The 18,437-nt window shown below is 48.3% G+C and overlaps 1 protein-coding gene across 5 annotated transcripts in view; it reads left to right on the top strand.

The window, feature by feature from the left end:
- The window catches only part of LOC126524341 (polyamine-transporting ATPase 13A3-like), a 358,071-nt gene that overhangs the window by 202,018 nt on the left and 137,616 nt on the right, over positions 1–18,437 (top strand). For all 5 annotated transcript variants that reach the window (XM_072287406.1, XM_072287408.1, XM_055067260.2 and 2 more), the window contains one exon: positions 9,624–9,812. In XM_072287406.1, the coding sequence (XP_072143507.1) occupies positions 9,624–9,812 (189 nt within the window). The remainder of the gene's footprint in view (positions 1–9,623; positions 9,813–18,437) is intronic.

The raw sequence follows: 18,437 nt of genomic DNA, 5'->3' as shown, positions 1-18,437 counted from the left end.
TGACAAAGCGCACAGCCTGCATTGTAGCTGTGCACAGAGTGGTACAACCCTGGCCAGTAGAAGCGGTGCTGTTCGCAGTCCTAAGTACGCGAAACGCCGAGGTGGCCGGCAGTAGGGGCACATGCAACTGCTCAAGAAGTGATGTCCGGAGATGGCGTGGTACAACGAGTGGAAATTCGGATCCTTCAGGGCGTAAGCTGCGATGGTAGAGAACGTCGTCGCGGAGCACGAACATGCGCAGCGTGGGCTCCGAATGTCCAAAATTCAGACGATCGTTGAGCCCACGTAAGCAGTCATCACGCCGTTGTTCAGTTCGGATGTCGTGCAGATCATAAATGGCCAGGACGCAAAAGTCGGTGTCATGCGCATCATATTCAGGGCGGTCGACAGGATGGCGGGAAAGGCAGTCGGTGTCCTTGCTCAAACGGCCCGACTTGTATATAACTGCAAAGGAATAAAATTGGAGCCGTTGTACCCAACTACCCGTCATCCAATGGGGTCTTTAAGTGAGGAGAGTCAACACAAGGCGTAGTGATCGGTTACCACGGAAAAGATGAGGTCGTACCAGTAGGAGCGGAATTTGGCAACTTCCCAAACTAACGCCAGGCACTCGCGATCGGTACTTGAGAAATTCCTCTCTGCAGGTGACAACAGGCGGCTGTTTATTTATTTATTACCCAAGGGGATTTCAAATTACGAGCGCCAGCCGCCTCCTGCGTCCGTCCAGTTGTTTGCTGCTACCTGCGAAAGATAGCGGCCGTGAAGCGGGCAACACAGGCTCGCAAGGCACGCGCAATCGGAGCAACGTATGATCAGCGTGCGACACGAGGGAAGAAGAGGTGTGGGTCTCTTGAGAAAAGACTGTGGACGTTCTAGTGAGGCTCTTGTTTAGCTGTTTGTCGGGCACAAGTTCGCCCAAGGTAAAATGATTAAAGCACCGTCACTCAACTGTGCGTTACAAGTCTGATGGAGGTGCGGGGTATGATTTCACGCCCTTCTCGAGTCAGATACAGGACCCGGACACATGGCCACTGGGACCCATCGAATTGACTCCTGTTCACCAACGCAGCACTCGTCGCCTACGTGATGAGCCCCCCGAGTTTTTCCCTTTGCCGTATTATATCGGAGCGTCAGCACCTGCTAGCGGAAACGCTACCGAGATGACAACTCAAAACACGCCAACTCACGTCGTAGTCAACTCACCAATGACGTCAGGGCCTTTCCACGGCAACACATTTGAAGACGCAGAGCACTGGCTGGAATGCTTTGAGCGTGTCACTGAGTTCAATAGATGGAACGGAGAACGCAAACTACGAAACGTTTACTTCGCGTTAGAGGACAGCGCACAAAGGTGGTTTGAAAACCACGAAGCGACATTTGCGTCGTGGGATGCTTTTCAACGGAAGTTGCTGGCAACTTACCCGAGTACCGACCGCCCGAGTACCCGAGTACCGCCGAAGCTGCCCTGCAAGCAAGAAACCAGTGTAACAATGGCAGCGTGGCCATGTCTGTAGAAGACATGTCCCGCCTATTCCGCCGAGCTGATCCGAACATGCGCGAGGATAAGAAACTACGCCATCTAATGCGGGGCGTAAAACAGGAACTTTTTGCAGGGTTGGTTCGGAGGCCGCCGCGCACCGTCGCTGAGTTTTGTTCAGAGGTGACAACAATGGAAATCACGTTGCAACAGCGATCAAGGATGTACAACTGGGAGATGAACATCACCTCTGTAGACGCAGTTGCAGCCGTCTTCCGAAACAGCGTGGAGGTCATACGAGAGCTCGTGCGATCTGTATTGCGAGAAGAGCTTCAGAGGCTACGGCTTGACCAGAACGCTCCAACGCCCTCTTCGGTGGCAGACCTGGTTCGTGAAGAGGTCAGACAGGTGGTCCGGGAACCACAGCTCAGTGCGCCGCCCCAACCGAACGTCTCATATGCCGATGTGCTGCGGCAAACTCCCGGCCGTGCTGATGTCGAAGCCACTTCCTCTATGAATAGCTCGATGCCTCGAACTATGCTGCCGCCACCCGAGAGAAGATTCAGGAAGGCTGATGTATGGCGCACTCCTGACCGAATACCCCTCTGCTACCACTGTGGGGAGGCTGGCCACCTGTACAGAATGTGCCACTATCACCAGGAAGGGTTTCGTGGTTTTCTGGTGAACGCACCTTGCCCTATAAAGGGTGAGCGTCTCTTTGAAATTGAAGAGTACCTGTCCACTCGTAAAACCTCCTCATACGCCTACCAGCAACACCAACCTCGATCAACAGCGCCGTATAGGCATCGGTCACCGAGCCCCCGCCCGTCTTCAAGCTCCCCAAGACGCCGTTTGCAGAGCCCGCGTCGGGAAAAGTAGAGTCAACGACCTCGGGAGGTAAGGTCGCTGCCGAAGCATAAAGAGAAGAACCACATCGATGACTCCAAGCGACGACGAGGGAATCTGAAACCAGTTCCGCAAGAGCGACGTTGCTTCCGATTTATGTGTGTTCGTTGACGGTTACGAAGTGAAGGCGCTAATGGATACAGATGCAGATTACTCGGTAATAAGTAGTGCGCTTGCCAGGAAAGCGAAGAAAGTGCTCACTCCTTGGAAAGGGCCACATGTTCGCACCGCAGGAGGACACCTCATCGACCCCACTGGCAAGTGCACGGCCAGAATAGGAATGCGAGGCTTCATGTACGTCACTAGCTTTATCTTCCTTCTCGAGTTCTCAAGAGACTTCATTATTGGCATGGACTGCTTGCAAGATAATGGCGCTGTAATCAACTTGCGGAAATCATGTGTTTCGTTTTCAACACAGCATGCTGTCGCAGCATTCAACACTGAAGAAAAGTTCGATGCCCTTTACATTGCCGATAACGACGTGATGCTTCCTGCGAGATCCAGCATAGCCGTCGCAGTCAGAAGCCACGCGTTCAGTGACTGCGAAGGAATTGCAGACAGCAACACCAGTCTCCTACTCGAAAAGGGGATATGCGTGGCAGGAGGCCTTGTTCAGCTACGTGGTGGATGTGCCAACGTTTTCCTCACTAATTTTGGAAATGAGGTGCAACATGTCGCGAACGGAACCGTTATTGCCAGCCTTAATAACTTCGTCCAAGTTACAGACCTGAGCACTTCAGAGATTTCAACATCGAAATTCCAAGACGCGGATTCTGTCCTTGCAGCCATCGACATCGAACCAGGTCTATCACCCAGACAGAAGAAGCTAATAGAGACCCTCGTAAGAGAATTCGCAGAATATTTTACAACGGCATCCAAAGTCCGGCGGACATCTATTGCCAGACATCGGATAATTGTCGACAAATCAGTGAGTCTGGTCAGAAGCACAGTGATGCTGATTGCTTGTCACGTGCACCGATTGAATACACGGACTACGCTTAGGGAAAATGGACAGGATTGCCCGTTCCTAGGAGCTGTGACAACATCGTAAATGGCTCAGCATCAGCGATCTGACACGGACTTACGCCTGCTCATTGATTACCCAGAAGGACACTCTGTCGACATTCCACGAGCTTTCGTCCGCAGCTTGTCGTCGTTCGTCCTGAGAAATAATGGCCTGTACAAACGAAATTTTGAACATAGTGCGGAGACATGTCTGCTCATCGTACCTTCAAAGTTACGACTCAAGATTTTGGAAGCATGCCACGACGACCCATCAGCAGGACATTTAGCAGTGAGCAGAACATTCGCACGCATCCGCATGAAGTATTACTGACCAAAGTTATTGAATTCTGTGGAACACTACGTAAGAACCTAGCGGGACTGCCAAAGACGTAAAATACCACCATTCAAGCCATAAGGTCTCCTACAACCGATAAAGCCACCGGAAACTCCATTCGCACAGGTGGGAATGGAGTTACTTGGCCTTTTTCCCACATCGTCATCAGGAAAGCGTTGGATCATAGTTGCAACTGACTGCCTAACTCGATATGCCGAGTTAGGTTGTCAAGGGAACGGCCAGTGAAGTAGCTGATTGTTTTGTCACTAACATAGTACTACGGCATGGCGCTCCTAAAGTTCTCATCACAGACAGAGGAACCGTACTTACTGCCCACTTGACACAGTCCGTTATGAAATTGACGCACATCAGTCACCGAAAAACCACCCCATATCATCCGCAGACAACTGGACTGACTGAATGACTTAACAGAATGCTGACTGATATGTTGTCAATATACGTGGACATGGAGCACTGAACATGGGACAAGATACTACCGTACGCAACGTTCGCGTACAATACCGCTTTGGAAGAGAAGACTTAAATGACTCCTTTCCAACTTGTTTTTGGCCGGACCATCACCACGACCTTAGATGCAATGCTACCAGTAGATGACACCTCAGAAAATGACAATGACGTCAGCGACTTCACATAAAGAGCTGAAGGAGCACGGCAGCTGGCGCGACATCGCATTCAGCAGCAACAGCAAACCGACGCGCACCGATACAACTTGCGACGAAGAGACGTCCAGTATGCATGTGGAGACAAAGTGTGGGTGTAAACTCCCGTACGGATGCAAGGCCTATCCGAGAAGCTTCTTCGTCGTTATTTTGGCCCGCATAGGATAATTCGCCGAATTAGTCCCTTGAACTACGAAGTTGCTCCAGAAGGTCAAGTAACCTCATCACGACGGCGGCATCGAACAGAAATCGCCCATGTCGTCCGAATGAAGCCGTACTGCGACAGGCAATAACTGCTTCCGCCTACAAGCATTGCGAATTGATGATAGTCTAGAAAACACCGCCCTCTGTATGAGCATCGTGACGATGCACTCTTGGAAGGGGGACAATGACACAAGATGATTTGAAATTACGCGCGCCAGCCGCCTCCTGCGACCGTCCAGTTGTTTACTGCTACCTGCGAAATATAACGGCAGTGAAACGGGCAGCACGGGCTCGCAAGGCACGCGCAATGGGAGCAACGTGGGATCAGCGGGGGACACGAGAGAAGAAGAAGAGGCGCGGGTATCCTGCGAAAAGACTGGGGACATTCTAGAGAGGCTCCCGTATAGCTGTTTGTCGGGCACAATTTCGTCCAAGGTAAAATGATTAAAGCACCGTCACTCAACTGTGCGTTACAATATCATTCAATTCATACTATTGCCATCATGTTCACATGACGTCATATTAAGTTGGGACTTTCTCTCGACACATCATGCGATAATTGAATGCGCCCGCGCCGAAATCGCGCTGTATCAGTTTTCGACTGATATCACTGACCACAGGGACGCTTGTCGCAATATCGCCGTTTCAGAAGACACCGCTATACCTGCCTGGTCTTTCGCTCTTGTCAGTATCTCTTGTGACTCAGTAGGTGACGGCACAGTACTCTTCGCTCCATCTTAACTCTTCGTTCGCCGCCGCTCGCTACCACTGCCGTTCGCCGTCCTCGAGTTCAAAACTGGCGCCTCTCTAGTGTGCGTGTCAAATGCATCGGCCGAACCAATTACTTTACGCCGCCGTGAAAGCATCGGCATAGCCGAGCAACTGGCCTCATCTTCAATATTTGGCACGATGGACGGCTTCACTTATCTTGCCACTCTCGAAGCATTGCCTCCTCATCGACTGCCGCGTTTTTTACGCCAGCTATTGCCATTGATCTTACAACGACGCAGCGCGACGAACTTCTTCACTTGCTCCAAGGCTTCTCTTCCTGTTTTGACTGCCCTGCAACATCACTCGGCCGCACAAGGACTGTTTCGCACACTCTCGGCACTGGGAGCCATGCACCCATTCGACAGCGTCCCTACCGAGTATCGACGACTGAAAGACGCGTTATCAGTGACCAGGTGAACGATACGCTTAAACGCGGTGTCATCCAGCCTTCTAGTAGTCCCTGGGCATCACCAGTCGTGATGTCCAGGGACTACTGGGCATCACGACTGAATCACACGACTGGGCATCCCACGGCTTAACACGGCTTAAGATAGGTTAAGCCGTGTGGTCACGGCTTAACAAGATTACCCGAAAAGATATATATGACGGCCGCACATGGCTCTTAGTAGTGCCCCGCCACCTTCGACAAGATTTATGCTCCGCTTTTCCCTCTGACCTGAAGTGTGGTCACGGCTTAACAAGATTACCCGAGAAGATATATGCCCGTTGCCACGTATCAACGGCGCACTTGACTGTTTGCAAGGAGCAGAGTTTTTTTCCTCCTTAGTTCTGCACTCTGGTTAGTGACAGGTGCCCATGGCTGTATTTGTAACATCAGACGGCTTGTATGAATTCACTATAATGCCGTTTGGTCTGTGCAACGGGCCCGCCACCTTTGAACGCATGATGGACGGCGTCCTGCGCGGCCTGAAGTGGCATACTTGTCCCTGCTACCTCGACGATGTTGTCTTTTCCACTGATATTGCGGCCCATCTTCGCCGTTTGCATTAAGTTTTGGCCTCTCTCCGGAATGCTGGTCTCCGGCTTAAATTAAAAATATGCCGATTTGCAGCTCGAGAACTGACTATTTTAGACAACGTTGTCTCATATGAAGGCATTCTTTCTGATCCTGCTAAACTTCACACCGTATCCGAAATACCAAAGCCCACTAACTTGAAAGCACTATGCAGCTTCATTGGCCTATGCTTATATTTTTCACGTTTCGTTCGCAATTTCGCTAATGGGATCGCACCACCAAACCAACTTCTCCTAGGCGACAATGAACTTTCGACTTGGTCGGAAGCCTCTGATGATGCATTTACGACTATTCGTCGCCTACTCACGTCTCCGCCAATCTTGCGTCATTTTGATCGAAGTGCACCTACAGAACTTCCCACTGACGCCAGTGGTGTCGGCCTTGGTGCCATGCTCGCACAACGCAAGAACACTAATGGTCGCTTATGCCAGTCGTGCCCTCACAAAACCTGAGGCCAATCACTTAGTAAAATAAAAAGAGAGGCTGGCAATCGTATGGGCTGTTCAAAAATTTCACCCATATCTCTACGGTCGACCCTTTGACGTGGTGACGGATGATCACGCTCTTTGCTGGTTACCTAACCTCAAAGACCCGTCGGGCCGCCTCGCCCGGTGGGCCCTCCGGATCTAGGAGTATGATATCCGTGTCGTATATCGCTCTGGCTGCAGACACTCTTACACCGATGCCCTCTCGCACTTCCCAGTTACTCCAGACAGCAGTATACTTCTGCCTATAGACATGATATTTCACCACTTGACATCCTAGACATGGCCTCGGAGGAACAAAAAGACCCATGGATCGTCATGATATTCGATTTTTTGTCAAATCCTACGGCAGCTTCGGCTCCTCGCGTGTTACGCCGACAGGCGCAGCATTTCACCATCCGCGACGGACTTTTATACCACCGCAACTACGACAATGACGGCCGCACATGGCTCTTAGTAGTGCCCCTCCACCTTCGACAAGATTCATGCTCCGCTTTTCTCTCTGACCCGAAGTGTGGTCACGGCGGAGTGTCAAAAACCTACACGCGGCTTATTGGTGGCGAGGGATATACAACTTCGTCCACAAATACGTACGCTCCTGCGTTGCCTGCCAACGACGAAAATGTGTCCCGCATCTCTTCACCGCACCTCACCCTGTCCAGCTCGGCTATTTGACTGTGTCGGCATTGATTTATACGGACCTTTTCCATATACTGGTGCTGGCAACCGATGGATTGTTCTCGCCGTAGATAATTTGACACGATATGCTGAAACCGCCGCCTTGCCGGCCGCATCAGCAAAACACGTGGCCTCGTTCATTTTAAAAAAAGTTTTCGCCGCCATGGCACACCTCGTGAACTGCTGAGCGATCGGGCTCGTGTATTCCTCTCAGACGTCGTGCAGTCACTCCTATCTGAATGCCAAATTACTCACCGCACTACTACTGCTTATCATCCACAGACAAATGGCTTACTAGAACAATTCAACAGAACTCTTGGTGACATGCTATCAACGTATGTTACGTCTCACCACTCCAACTGGGATTTTGTGCTTCCATTCGTCACGAACGCATATAACACTGCCTCTCAAACCAACTACCGGATTCTCACCATTCTTTCTGCTTTACGGCCGCCATCCCTCCAGCACCATTGATACGGTCCTCCCGTAGCGGCCGGACCCTGCCGAATGCTCACCTGTTTGTACGGTCGCTCAGTAGGTCGAGAAATGCCGACAACTGGCCGGTTCTTTGACGTCTGCTCAGCAGCGTCGCCAAAAAGAGTGTCATGACCTCAGCCCACCCCCTCACCCCTTCCCCATCGACTGATTCGTGTGGCTTTGGGTCCCGCCTGTTGCTGCTCCTGGCCTTTCGTCCAAGCTCCTCGCAACGTACCACGGGCACTACCGCGTGGTTACGCAACCATCACCAGTTAATTACGTGGTCGAACCCGTATCGTCATCTCCCGATTTGCGTCATCGGGGGCGAGATACTGTGCACGTTGACCGGTTGAAGCCGTATTATGATCCGCTCACCTCTTCCTAGGTCACCAGGATGGCTACTGTTCAATCCCGGGAGTGATTGTGACGAAGAAGATCGGCAGGTTGAAAATCCCCATTGCACCGCGGGGTTCGTACCCAGTTCGCTCTCTGGCTGTGCCCTACCTGCTGGTGTTGCGTTTGTCGCTGCTGCTCTACGACCCAAACAAACCCCCTTTACATAGGCATTTAAAGAAATAATAAAGGTGCGATTAAAATGTTTTTAAACCCGTATTTCGTGCTTACATGGTAAATAGACAGGATGCGACGACGTAAGCAAAAATAGGCATATTGCCTAAAATTTTGATCTCAATAGTTTGTACCAGAATCAGACGGTAGCGAGCAGTGGGTAGTAACAATGCAACAGAGCCTGGAGAAAGAAATGTTTGCATTCTAGGGACCCTGAATTAATTTCATTTTGTTAGGATTCGGAGACTTTATATTCGTATTTGGCGGTTTTGCTACGCCGTCTTATCCCATCTTCTTTGCGACCTTCACTCTCTTGCAGCGTAGGCGGGTCTGCGTTTTCAATAAGTAAGTAAGTAAGTAAGTAAGTAAGTAAGTAAGTAAGTAAGTAAGTAAGTAAGTAAGTAAGTAAGTGAGTAAGTGAGTAAGTAAGTAAGTAAGTAAGTGAGTGAGTAAGTAAGTAAGTAAGTAAGTAAGTAAGTAAGTAAGTAAGTAAGTAAGTAAGTAAGTAAGTAAGTGAGTGAGTGAGTGAGTGAGTGAGTGAGTGAGTGAGTGAGTGAGTGGAGTAAAGTAAGTAAAGTAATTAAGTAGTTAAACGAAGGAGAGTACGAACAAGGAATATATATGCTTATGGGGATGATCTATGCATATATCGATTTAAAATGCGACAGATCACCAAGTGGTCTAGCATTTCCAAGGTTATGCAGCACTACAGACGAGAATTAGCAACAGGCCATTGGCCCCTCATTTGGAAGCCTTTCACCTGATCACTATGCGACGTCGCCTGGAATGATTGGTTACTTTATGTGTAGAACTGAAGAACTCAAGAACTGACGGCAGTTACCTGTTAGTTTGTGGGGTCACCAAGTTCACATTAGTGAGATACCCGCATCGAAAATTGTACACCCATTCGGAATAAAGGTCAACTGCTCGCTACGAACAACCACCGACTGGTCCTAATTTTGCGCTAGAATGCAAGCTCGAACTGTACTACATCTCGACGCAGGTAAGCTTGCGAGAGACTGTGCTTCGTGCCCTGGACATCGTCACCATCGCCGTGCCACCTGCGCTACCAGCCGCCATGACAGTGGCATCAGTGTATGCACAGAAGCGGCTACGACGCGCCTCAATCTACTGCGTCAGCCCGCACAGGATCAATATTGCCGGAAACATCGACGTCGTCTGCTTCGACAAGGCAAGTAGCCTTGTCGCAAAACAATAGATAATGGCCAAATTATCAAACCTACTTTTTTTTTCGGTCACACACGAACCTTATGTGAGGAGCCCTTCTTGCATTCGAACCGCCAAGGATGCATGGATCGCCCGTCCTCACGGAAGGAACACTCTCGCTATTTAAGGAACGGATGCGACGCTTCTGGCATCAAGGGTGTTCGTCATAGATCTCATGCGAACGTCGTTATTCAGCAAAGGAAAGTTCGTTCGAAAAGTATTTTTCATCTCAAGTATTTATTAATTAAACATGCACATTTTTTTCGTGATTTACGTTCCACGCTAACGCTAGTAAGCACACCTTGCCGAACGGGCCATTGCAGCACCCACCAAATGGGGTGCCAGCCGCTTCGGATATATGAAGTCACCGCATTGCACTGTTTTAGCCCTGTCGTTCTAAACTAATAGCCGCATTTGCTTTAGGTTTCTGTCATGTTGTTTCTACAGCAAGGTATTTATGACACTTGCAAGCTGTCCCTTAAATTAGTTCTGAATGTTTAGTTGCCTTAGTTTTAACCAGAGAGCCTGTACTGTGGTCCGTGGCAACCTAAGAATAACAAAAGGTTGTACGTACGCTGTCAGAATCAAAAACAATTTTCATAGATGCGCCATGCAATTAACTTTGCTGATTTTTGTTAAATCAAGCAGTCTTGCGGGTTCGTTCGCCACTCGCCTGTCTGTTTGTAATATAGACGAGATTGATTGATTGATTGATTGATTGATTGATTGATTGATTGATTGATTGATTGATTGATTGATTGATTGATAAAACGTCTGTTTCCTCTGTACATATCTCTTTGTGTCACTGGGTTAAGGATAAAACCTCAACGTCTTGGCGAATTTTATGGCTGATCCTGATATCGCTGTTCACCCAAAGATAATAGTTTAGTTTTTCTTCAAACAACGAGCATTTACTTCCCGATTATCCTAGCGTTTCCGCTCGCAAAGGAAGGTCATAGGCTGGTCAGTGCGCGCCAGCAAGCTCGGTTCTCTTCCAGAGGTGAGGGCCAGGTGCACTGTGCTTTTGTGAGCAGAGCTTCTATTGGATCCTTAGGTTGTCACCGACTATAGCTGCGCATGGCTTGAAGATCGGAGGTGCGTGCGGCAAGCAATGAGCCCTGCACCATCTCGCAGGTCATAGACAAAGCACTTTACTTGTACTTCGTATATCTGCCGAAAGCCCCAAACTTTACCGAAGCTAGCAGCCGCCGTTTTCTTCTCGCCTGCAAGGCCGCCAGCAGAAAGTAATTTCACCTGCACACACGAGCGTCACGTGGGCAAGGCTTGCCAAAAAGCCGTCGTTCTGAGCAAGGAGCAAAGAAAGGAAGCGTAAAGGTAGCCTCAGAGCTTTCTTGTGGTAGGGGAGCAGCAAGAAATGTTTTAGAATTGACGTAAGTGGGCCTAACCGCAATGAAAGGTTCCGTACTAAGGTAGGGAAGGCTTGAAATGTGCGCCTAAATGACTGCAATGGGTTTCGGTCTTTTCTTGTCCACCTTTATTTTTCAAACTCGCAACTCTACTACGAAAATACGCGCATGCCATGCACCGGGCCTCGTGAATCCTTCAGTGCGCACAGGCTCGGTGTCAGCCAGCAGAAGTGAGCATAACGAAGGAATGTGAAATGAGACCACACTTCGCACCACAGTTTGAGATTGGGCCTGGCCGGTAGAGTGCAGAAATTTCATGACGTCAAGGGAAGGACGTTCCTAAATTGAAACACCTAGTGTCATCCAGATTGAAGGCCAAGTTGTGCGAAAATTATGCATACATTTATTGGTGGTGAAAATGCCACAAGCGTTCAAAGGATCGCTTTAGTACGTGTATTTTGTTGTCGATCGCAAAGAACTTCAGTGCCAGAGGTACAACACGAAATGTACTACAAAATGGCTCAGCCGCTGCTCTTGTGAGATGGACAGTAACCTTATACTGATTCATGGTGGCCATACATTGTTCTTTTTGTGAAAGACTGATTTAACGGACTCTGTGACGGCGGTCTCACTACTATTTCTTGTATTACGATCAAGTATAGCCCAGGCAGCACACCGTCATTGGACCAACCATGGCCCAAGGCCGGCAGCACCTGTCAGAAATATGGGCCTTCACTCGGAAGCGCTCCCTTGACAATGCATTGCGCCAATGTTGGCATTCTATACCTGGCCGTACGTAGCCCTACGTTCGCTGCGCCGACGAGTGATATTCACTGGCAACGCTGTATTGGCCATTGTCGATTATTTATTTTATTTATTTCAAAATACTGCAGGCCAATGTGGTGGCCCAAGCAGGTTTGGGTTACATCTAACAAGAATGTACTAAACAACAGACAACAAAAAGCAAGAAAGAAAAAAAGGAAAAGGGAAAAGGAAGTTTAAGAGAGAAGGTGACACCCCAACTCAGCGAGAAAATTATCGGAACCAAAAATATCAGACGGCAATGAATTCCAATCTTCCACAGTTCTAGGAAAATAACTGAGTTTGAAAGATTTTGATCGGGCAAAGATTGGGGTTAGTGCAAATTCATGGCCATGGCGTGTGCGTCGTGTTGTTAGGGGTTTTATACTGACAGGCAGATCTATTTTTATGTTACCAAACATACAATTATAAAGAAATGAAAGGCGACTATACTTTCTGCGGGCTTCTAGAGTAGAAATGCATTTTAATTGCATTAGGTTGGATGGGGAATCAAGTCTACAAAATTTGCCAAATATAAACCTAGCAGCCTTTCTGTTAATACGTTCAAGTTGCATGATATCTTTCTTTAAATAGGGGTCCCAAATGATAGAAGCATACTCAAGCTTAGAACTAACACAGGTATTATAGGCTAAAAGCTTTGTTTGGGAAGGTGCGAATTTCAGCTTTCTTTTCAGGAACCATAACTTACGTAGTGCGGATGTGCAGATATCAGAAATGTGGGTTGACCAAGTTAAGTTGCTTGTGAGGGTGACACCTAAGTACTTATATTTGCCTACAATCGAGATACTATTGTTCCTAAGGGAATAACAGAACTGGCTGGGACTTAGTTTCCTGGTGATACGCAGTAGAACTGTTTTCTGAGTATTTAGTTGCATGCCCCATTTTTGACACCAGTCGTCAATAACATTGAGTGCATGTTGCAATGCACTCACCAGGCCCCATAGCAAATTTTGGTTATACGGGGGAATTTGTTACGTGTTCTCTAGGGAGCATTCTGGCGCAAAAAAATTTCAAATCGCCTCATTAATAGCCGAGTTGAAATATTTCAGTCAGGCATGTACCCAGGAGGAGGCCCGGGCCTCCCCCCCCCCCCCCCGAAATTAAGGGGCATACTACCCCCCCTCCCCGCATCCGCCCTCAAGGCACCACTCCTCACACACATTCCTGAAGCGCCATCAAATCAGTCTACTCGGCGGTCAACATTTTGCTGCCTTTTACAGTGAAAACAGTGTATCACTAACTTCCGTAGGTTTTTTCGGCGTCAGTTAACAGAAAAAATCATGTGGGCCAATCCCGATGATAGTGCAAAAAGGGTCGAAGATTAATAGCGCATACCACTGTGGACTCGGGAACCTATAACGTGCCCTTCGGAATCTTCGGGATGTATCCACGTATGGGGAGCGCTTAACGCTTGCTTCACCTCCGCCGCGGTTGGGCCCGGTATTGCAATATATTCGGGATGGACCCACGGGCGAGGAGCGCATAACGGCTGCTTCAACTCCGCCGAGGGTGGACCCAATATTGCAATAACTTCGGGATCGGTTTACGTATGGGGAATTCTTAATGGCTGCTTCACCTCCGCCGCGAGTCGGCCCAGCATTGCACTATTTTTGGGATTGTCCCACGTATGCAGGGTGCTTAACGCCTGATTCACCTCCGCCGAGGGTCGGCCAGTGTTGCACTATCTTCGGGAGCGGCACACGTATGGGGGGTGCTTAACGCCTGCTTCAGCTCCGCCGCTGGTCGGCCCGATATTGCACTACTTTCAGGATCGGTCCACGTATGCTGAGTACTTAACGCCTGATTCACCTCCACCGAGGGTCAGCCGGTGTTGCACTATCTTCGGGAGCGGCCCACGTAGGGGGGGTGCTTAACGCCTGCTTCACCTCCGCCGAGGTTCGGCCCGATATTGCACTACTTTCGGGTTCGGTCCACGTATGCGGGGTGCTTAACGCCTGCTTCACCTCCGCTGCGGGTCGGCCCAATATTTCACTATCTTCAGGCCCACCCGCAGCGGAGGTGAAACACTTTGCATTTAGTTTGAGGGCTTTGACTGTCGTCAGCTTTCGCTGCCAATCCATCTTCACGGAGTGGAATGGTTGTCAATTATTTCACTCCTTTTGGATGGCGGTACTTATCGGCCTCTGTTGGGGTGTGGAGGCCACTTTTCTCATCGATTTGGTGCCTGCACGATTAGCTCAAGATAAATTCAGTTGTCACCATCTATTGCAGCAGGCAGGGTGTAGTTTGTTGTTTTAATTATAATATTTTAGTTTATTTATAATGTCCAACAGAATTTTATGTCGCCATCTATTTAACCATAAGGCGCATCCCTGTTGCTTCGTTAGTTCAACCTTAATTGTTTAGACTGATCCAGGGGCCAGGAAAAAGATTCGGTTCATAGTCGGCTGGTCTGTACGCTCGTGAAACGAGTTGTGGCCTGAGCAAACGCCAGTTGCGTTTAACTTTCACTTTTGCTTCATTATTTCCTCGAGTGACAGCTCGACACGATGCTGGCAAATCCTCAGAACCATATATCGGCGATATGATTGTCACCTGTTACCTCGTCTGGTCTTCCCTTATTGTACAGCATTTCTCGTGCAAAATTGGCAACTGGAAACAAGAGTCGCAAGATGAGAAATTAAGCGATCTACTAAAGGAGAAAGCCAAGGCAACAGCCAAACAGGGAGGAAAAGCGAGAATGGTTTGTGAAAATATTTATGGATCACCATCTTTTTATTTAAGAAGGAAATAGAGAAAATGCCGCAGGAAGTGCAGAATAATTCCGTGTGTTTTGAATGACGCTTCTACAGTTATCATTCGAGCCGCCTGACGTAGCCACTTCCCTGCTGGGCTAATGTGGGGGGGGGGGGGGTCTAACCTTCCGCGGTGGGGCGCACGCAGTACGCCTAGAATCACAGCGACCTGCGCTCGACGCGGTTGTACGGGACTGGTAACCACGCATCGTTACGCAACTTCCCAAATAACAACACGAGTCAGTTTTGCTACTTGGTAAAGCAGTAAACGAGGGATCTAAAATAACTGTGATTGTTCTGCAAGTCTACATTTCTCTATAATTCTTCCAGAGCTAATTCAAAAAACGTTACTAGAAATCTTTATTTTGCACTTTCGCTTGTTAACTTGTTTTTGGCAAGGTTCTTCCTGCGCGTCTTTCATGCGCGGGTCCATTTGGTGTGGTTGTTTGTTTGCCAAGTAAGGAAGAGGTGTATCTCACAGGCGTACCTGTGAGATACACGCTATTTCAATTCTCTTTTGCGGCTTTACGCGTCTTTATGGCAAATGGTGGGTATTATTCACATTTGTACTAGTAAAAGTACCCTCCCCCTCATTTGGTTAAAAAAGTTACCTTGGTTTGCCCCCCCCCCCCCCCCCCCCGAAAATAAATCCTGCGTACGTGCCTGATTCCAGTGCCGCGAACTCAGGATTTCAGCAGGCGGGCTCCACTGCCAAGCGAGACGCTCTCTCCACTCGCCCCGTCTAGCTTCCGCAAGCGAAATTCCTTCCCTGCGTTCTCCCATACCGGACCTCCAGCATCGCGTGACGCATACGTCACAGGCTCCACCTTCGTTTTTTTTTCTCCTCGCCTTTTTTTTTTTTTTTTCGGCGCTATGCACTTCCGTGACGGCGTAGCACGCGAGCTGTTGTTTCCGCGATGTGCACAAGGAAACATGACTAGCGATATAATTTAGTGCTACACGAATACTGAGGGAGAACAAGCGGATCGCAGAGCGTAATCACGCGCTGGAACACGGTACAAAATGGCATAGTTTCGGTGCCTGCGCGCGTGACCGCACGAGCGTGGGAACAGGCAGACGAAGCGGAAGTACATCTCTCTTGCCTTGGTGCAGTCTAAAACAAAAACATGCAAACATTCCGTTTGTGTGTTTTATTATTTCTCTAAAGTTCAATTCATTGAACTTAACACAAACTTAAGAAACAAACTTAAGAAAGCCCCATCTAACGTTAATATGCTATGGTACATCTCCCTAATTAGACTTAAGCTCGAATATGCTTGAATTGTTCGGGATCCATACAGATAAACTAATATCAATAGTCTTTAGAGAAATTAGAGAAAAGCGGTCAGATTTATATTTAACAAATTTTCCAGATGTGATTCCCCCACCGAACTTATGGAAATTAACAACCTTGAACCACTCGAACTTAGAAGAAAAAACCAGAGGCTTGAATTCCTTAAACTACTTCACACTAACAATTTATCTCTTGACCCATCTGAATATTTATCGCAGCTATCGACCAGAACTACACGCCACCGCAGACATGATGCATTAACCCCTTACTTTGCAAGAACAAACACATACAAGCTTTCTTTTTTTCTTCGAACTGTAACCGAATGGAATTGTATAAATTGAATCCACTTCCTATACTTGTTTTTCATTGTTCTGTTTTTGTCAATCTGATTTTCTTTTTATGTACCATATGTCACCCTCCATACTTGGACCACGTGTCCACAGTATTAAATAAATAAATAAATAAAAATCAATTCAAGCAACAGATGGCACAGATAACAGAGATTGTCTTGAATAATTTCCGAAGTCACCTGTCACCACGAGCAACGTCACACTGCAGACACCAGTACGTGGGCGCAGGCACGGCCGGACTCGACTCACTCGCTCCTCTACGCTCCCTTACAGACTTGGCAATGATGGATGCTGCCGCCTGCCGCCGCAGCTCTGTCTTGGCGCTGTCAGCTCACCGCTGCCGCATCCGCAAAGCGCACTCACAGATGCGCTCTGGCTGGCAGCATACGAGTAACATCTGCGTAACGTCGGCTGCCGGACGCAACTTGTCTAGAATGTTTAGGCTTAATCATTATTTTCAGTACCAGTAGCCAACGCCATAGTTTCATATGTGAATGAAATGGCTTACAGCTCCTGCTTGAAGCCGTAAGCCTGTAGCAGACGACGCTGGAAAGATTAAAGGAGAAGGTTAAGCCAACACCCACAATTAATGAATACACATTTCGTTACTTAGGGCAAATGATCATTTCCGTACACGCACTTCAATTATAAGAGAACTACAGATAGTGCGAGGCTACAACTAAACTAAAAATTCTACAGCCACAAAGTATTTATTTACTGATCAATACAGTGCACTCTTGCACATTTTGGTACCAACAACCTTCACATCATGTACATTAAAGCCTAAAATATTTTATTGGTGGCTTATGTACATAAGCTACTGGTTTCTCATTTTTTTCCATTACCATCTTTGTATAATTTACTAGAAGTACTCGGGCAAACTTGTCAGCAATCACACCAGCTATGCGCCTCGTGTGACCAATGCCGACATCTTCTGGGCACTTCAAGATGGCCGATTGTTCAAGGTATAGTGTAACGAGAAGTTGCAGCACTTCGTGCACCTTCGTTCGTGGAAGGTGCTTCGCAGCCATTTCGAAGAAAGCACAATTTTGTCCAAATGTGACCAGGACATGCCATTTGGATAGTGCAGTCCACTTTTGTCCTGTTCATGCAATAGGGCGAACAAAGGATCCCCTTTGTAGGCAACCTGAGGCCGAAGCCTTTTGATTATGACAAGGAAGCGACTAGATCGGTGAACGTCGTTACTGTTGGTTTGTCTTGAAGCACTTTGTCTCTCCTCGGTTACCTCGTCCCGGGCACCAAAATCTTCCGGCAATGGGGACTGCTTTTCGCTTTGATGAATTTCCATGAGCTCCGGGGTCACGACATGCAGGGTCTCTTTGCCGCTGGCACCATGACCATGTAGGATGGATAGAGTTCGGAGATGGTCGGTATAGCTCCCGCAAGCTACTTCCGTATTTGGCATTGCAGAGCGGCACCATTAAATCCTCCGAACCCTTACCGCACCAACGAGCTTTGGGAGAGAGCCTTGGCCAGCTCCGACCTCGAGGATCAGCAACGGCTTATTGCGAGGGCGCAGGATGCGACCCGAGCTCAAGGCATTCTGGAATGAGGACGGCTCTCCAAAAGTGCACTCACCCATTAAAAATGTTTATTCTCTCTCTCTCTCATCCGGCAATATAATCGCTTTCATTGAAATGTTTGCTACACACTACAGTTGATGAGGACTTGTTGTTGATGACGAGATTTTCACCGGAAATGTTGTTTTCGCCACTTAGAACGCAGTTACGCATCCCTAGGAAATTCGTGAAAGCAAACGCCGGGCGTCTTCCCCTGCTGAGACTTGCAAAATGGCACGCAACAGTACACCGTGGCTGCAGTGATATCGTTTGAGGCAGCAGGAAAAAAAAAACGCTTTCACGCTTGCAAAGATCGCATGAATTAAAGTTTAGTGAAATAATAAAGTGCGCAAACATAAAGTTCACAAATTCAGCTGCAAAAGCTATCACACAATAGGCAGGCAGCACGTGAGGGATTGGC

The sequence above is a fragment of the Dermacentor andersoni genome, chromosome 3, assembly GCF_023375885.2.
Source record: "Dermacentor andersoni chromosome 3, qqDerAnde1_hic_scaffold, whole genome shotgun sequence".
Lineage (NCBI taxonomy): Eukaryota > Metazoa > Arthropoda > Arachnida > Ixodida > Ixodidae > Dermacentor > Dermacentor andersoni.
This window is presented reverse-complemented; position numbering and strand designations above follow the sequence as displayed.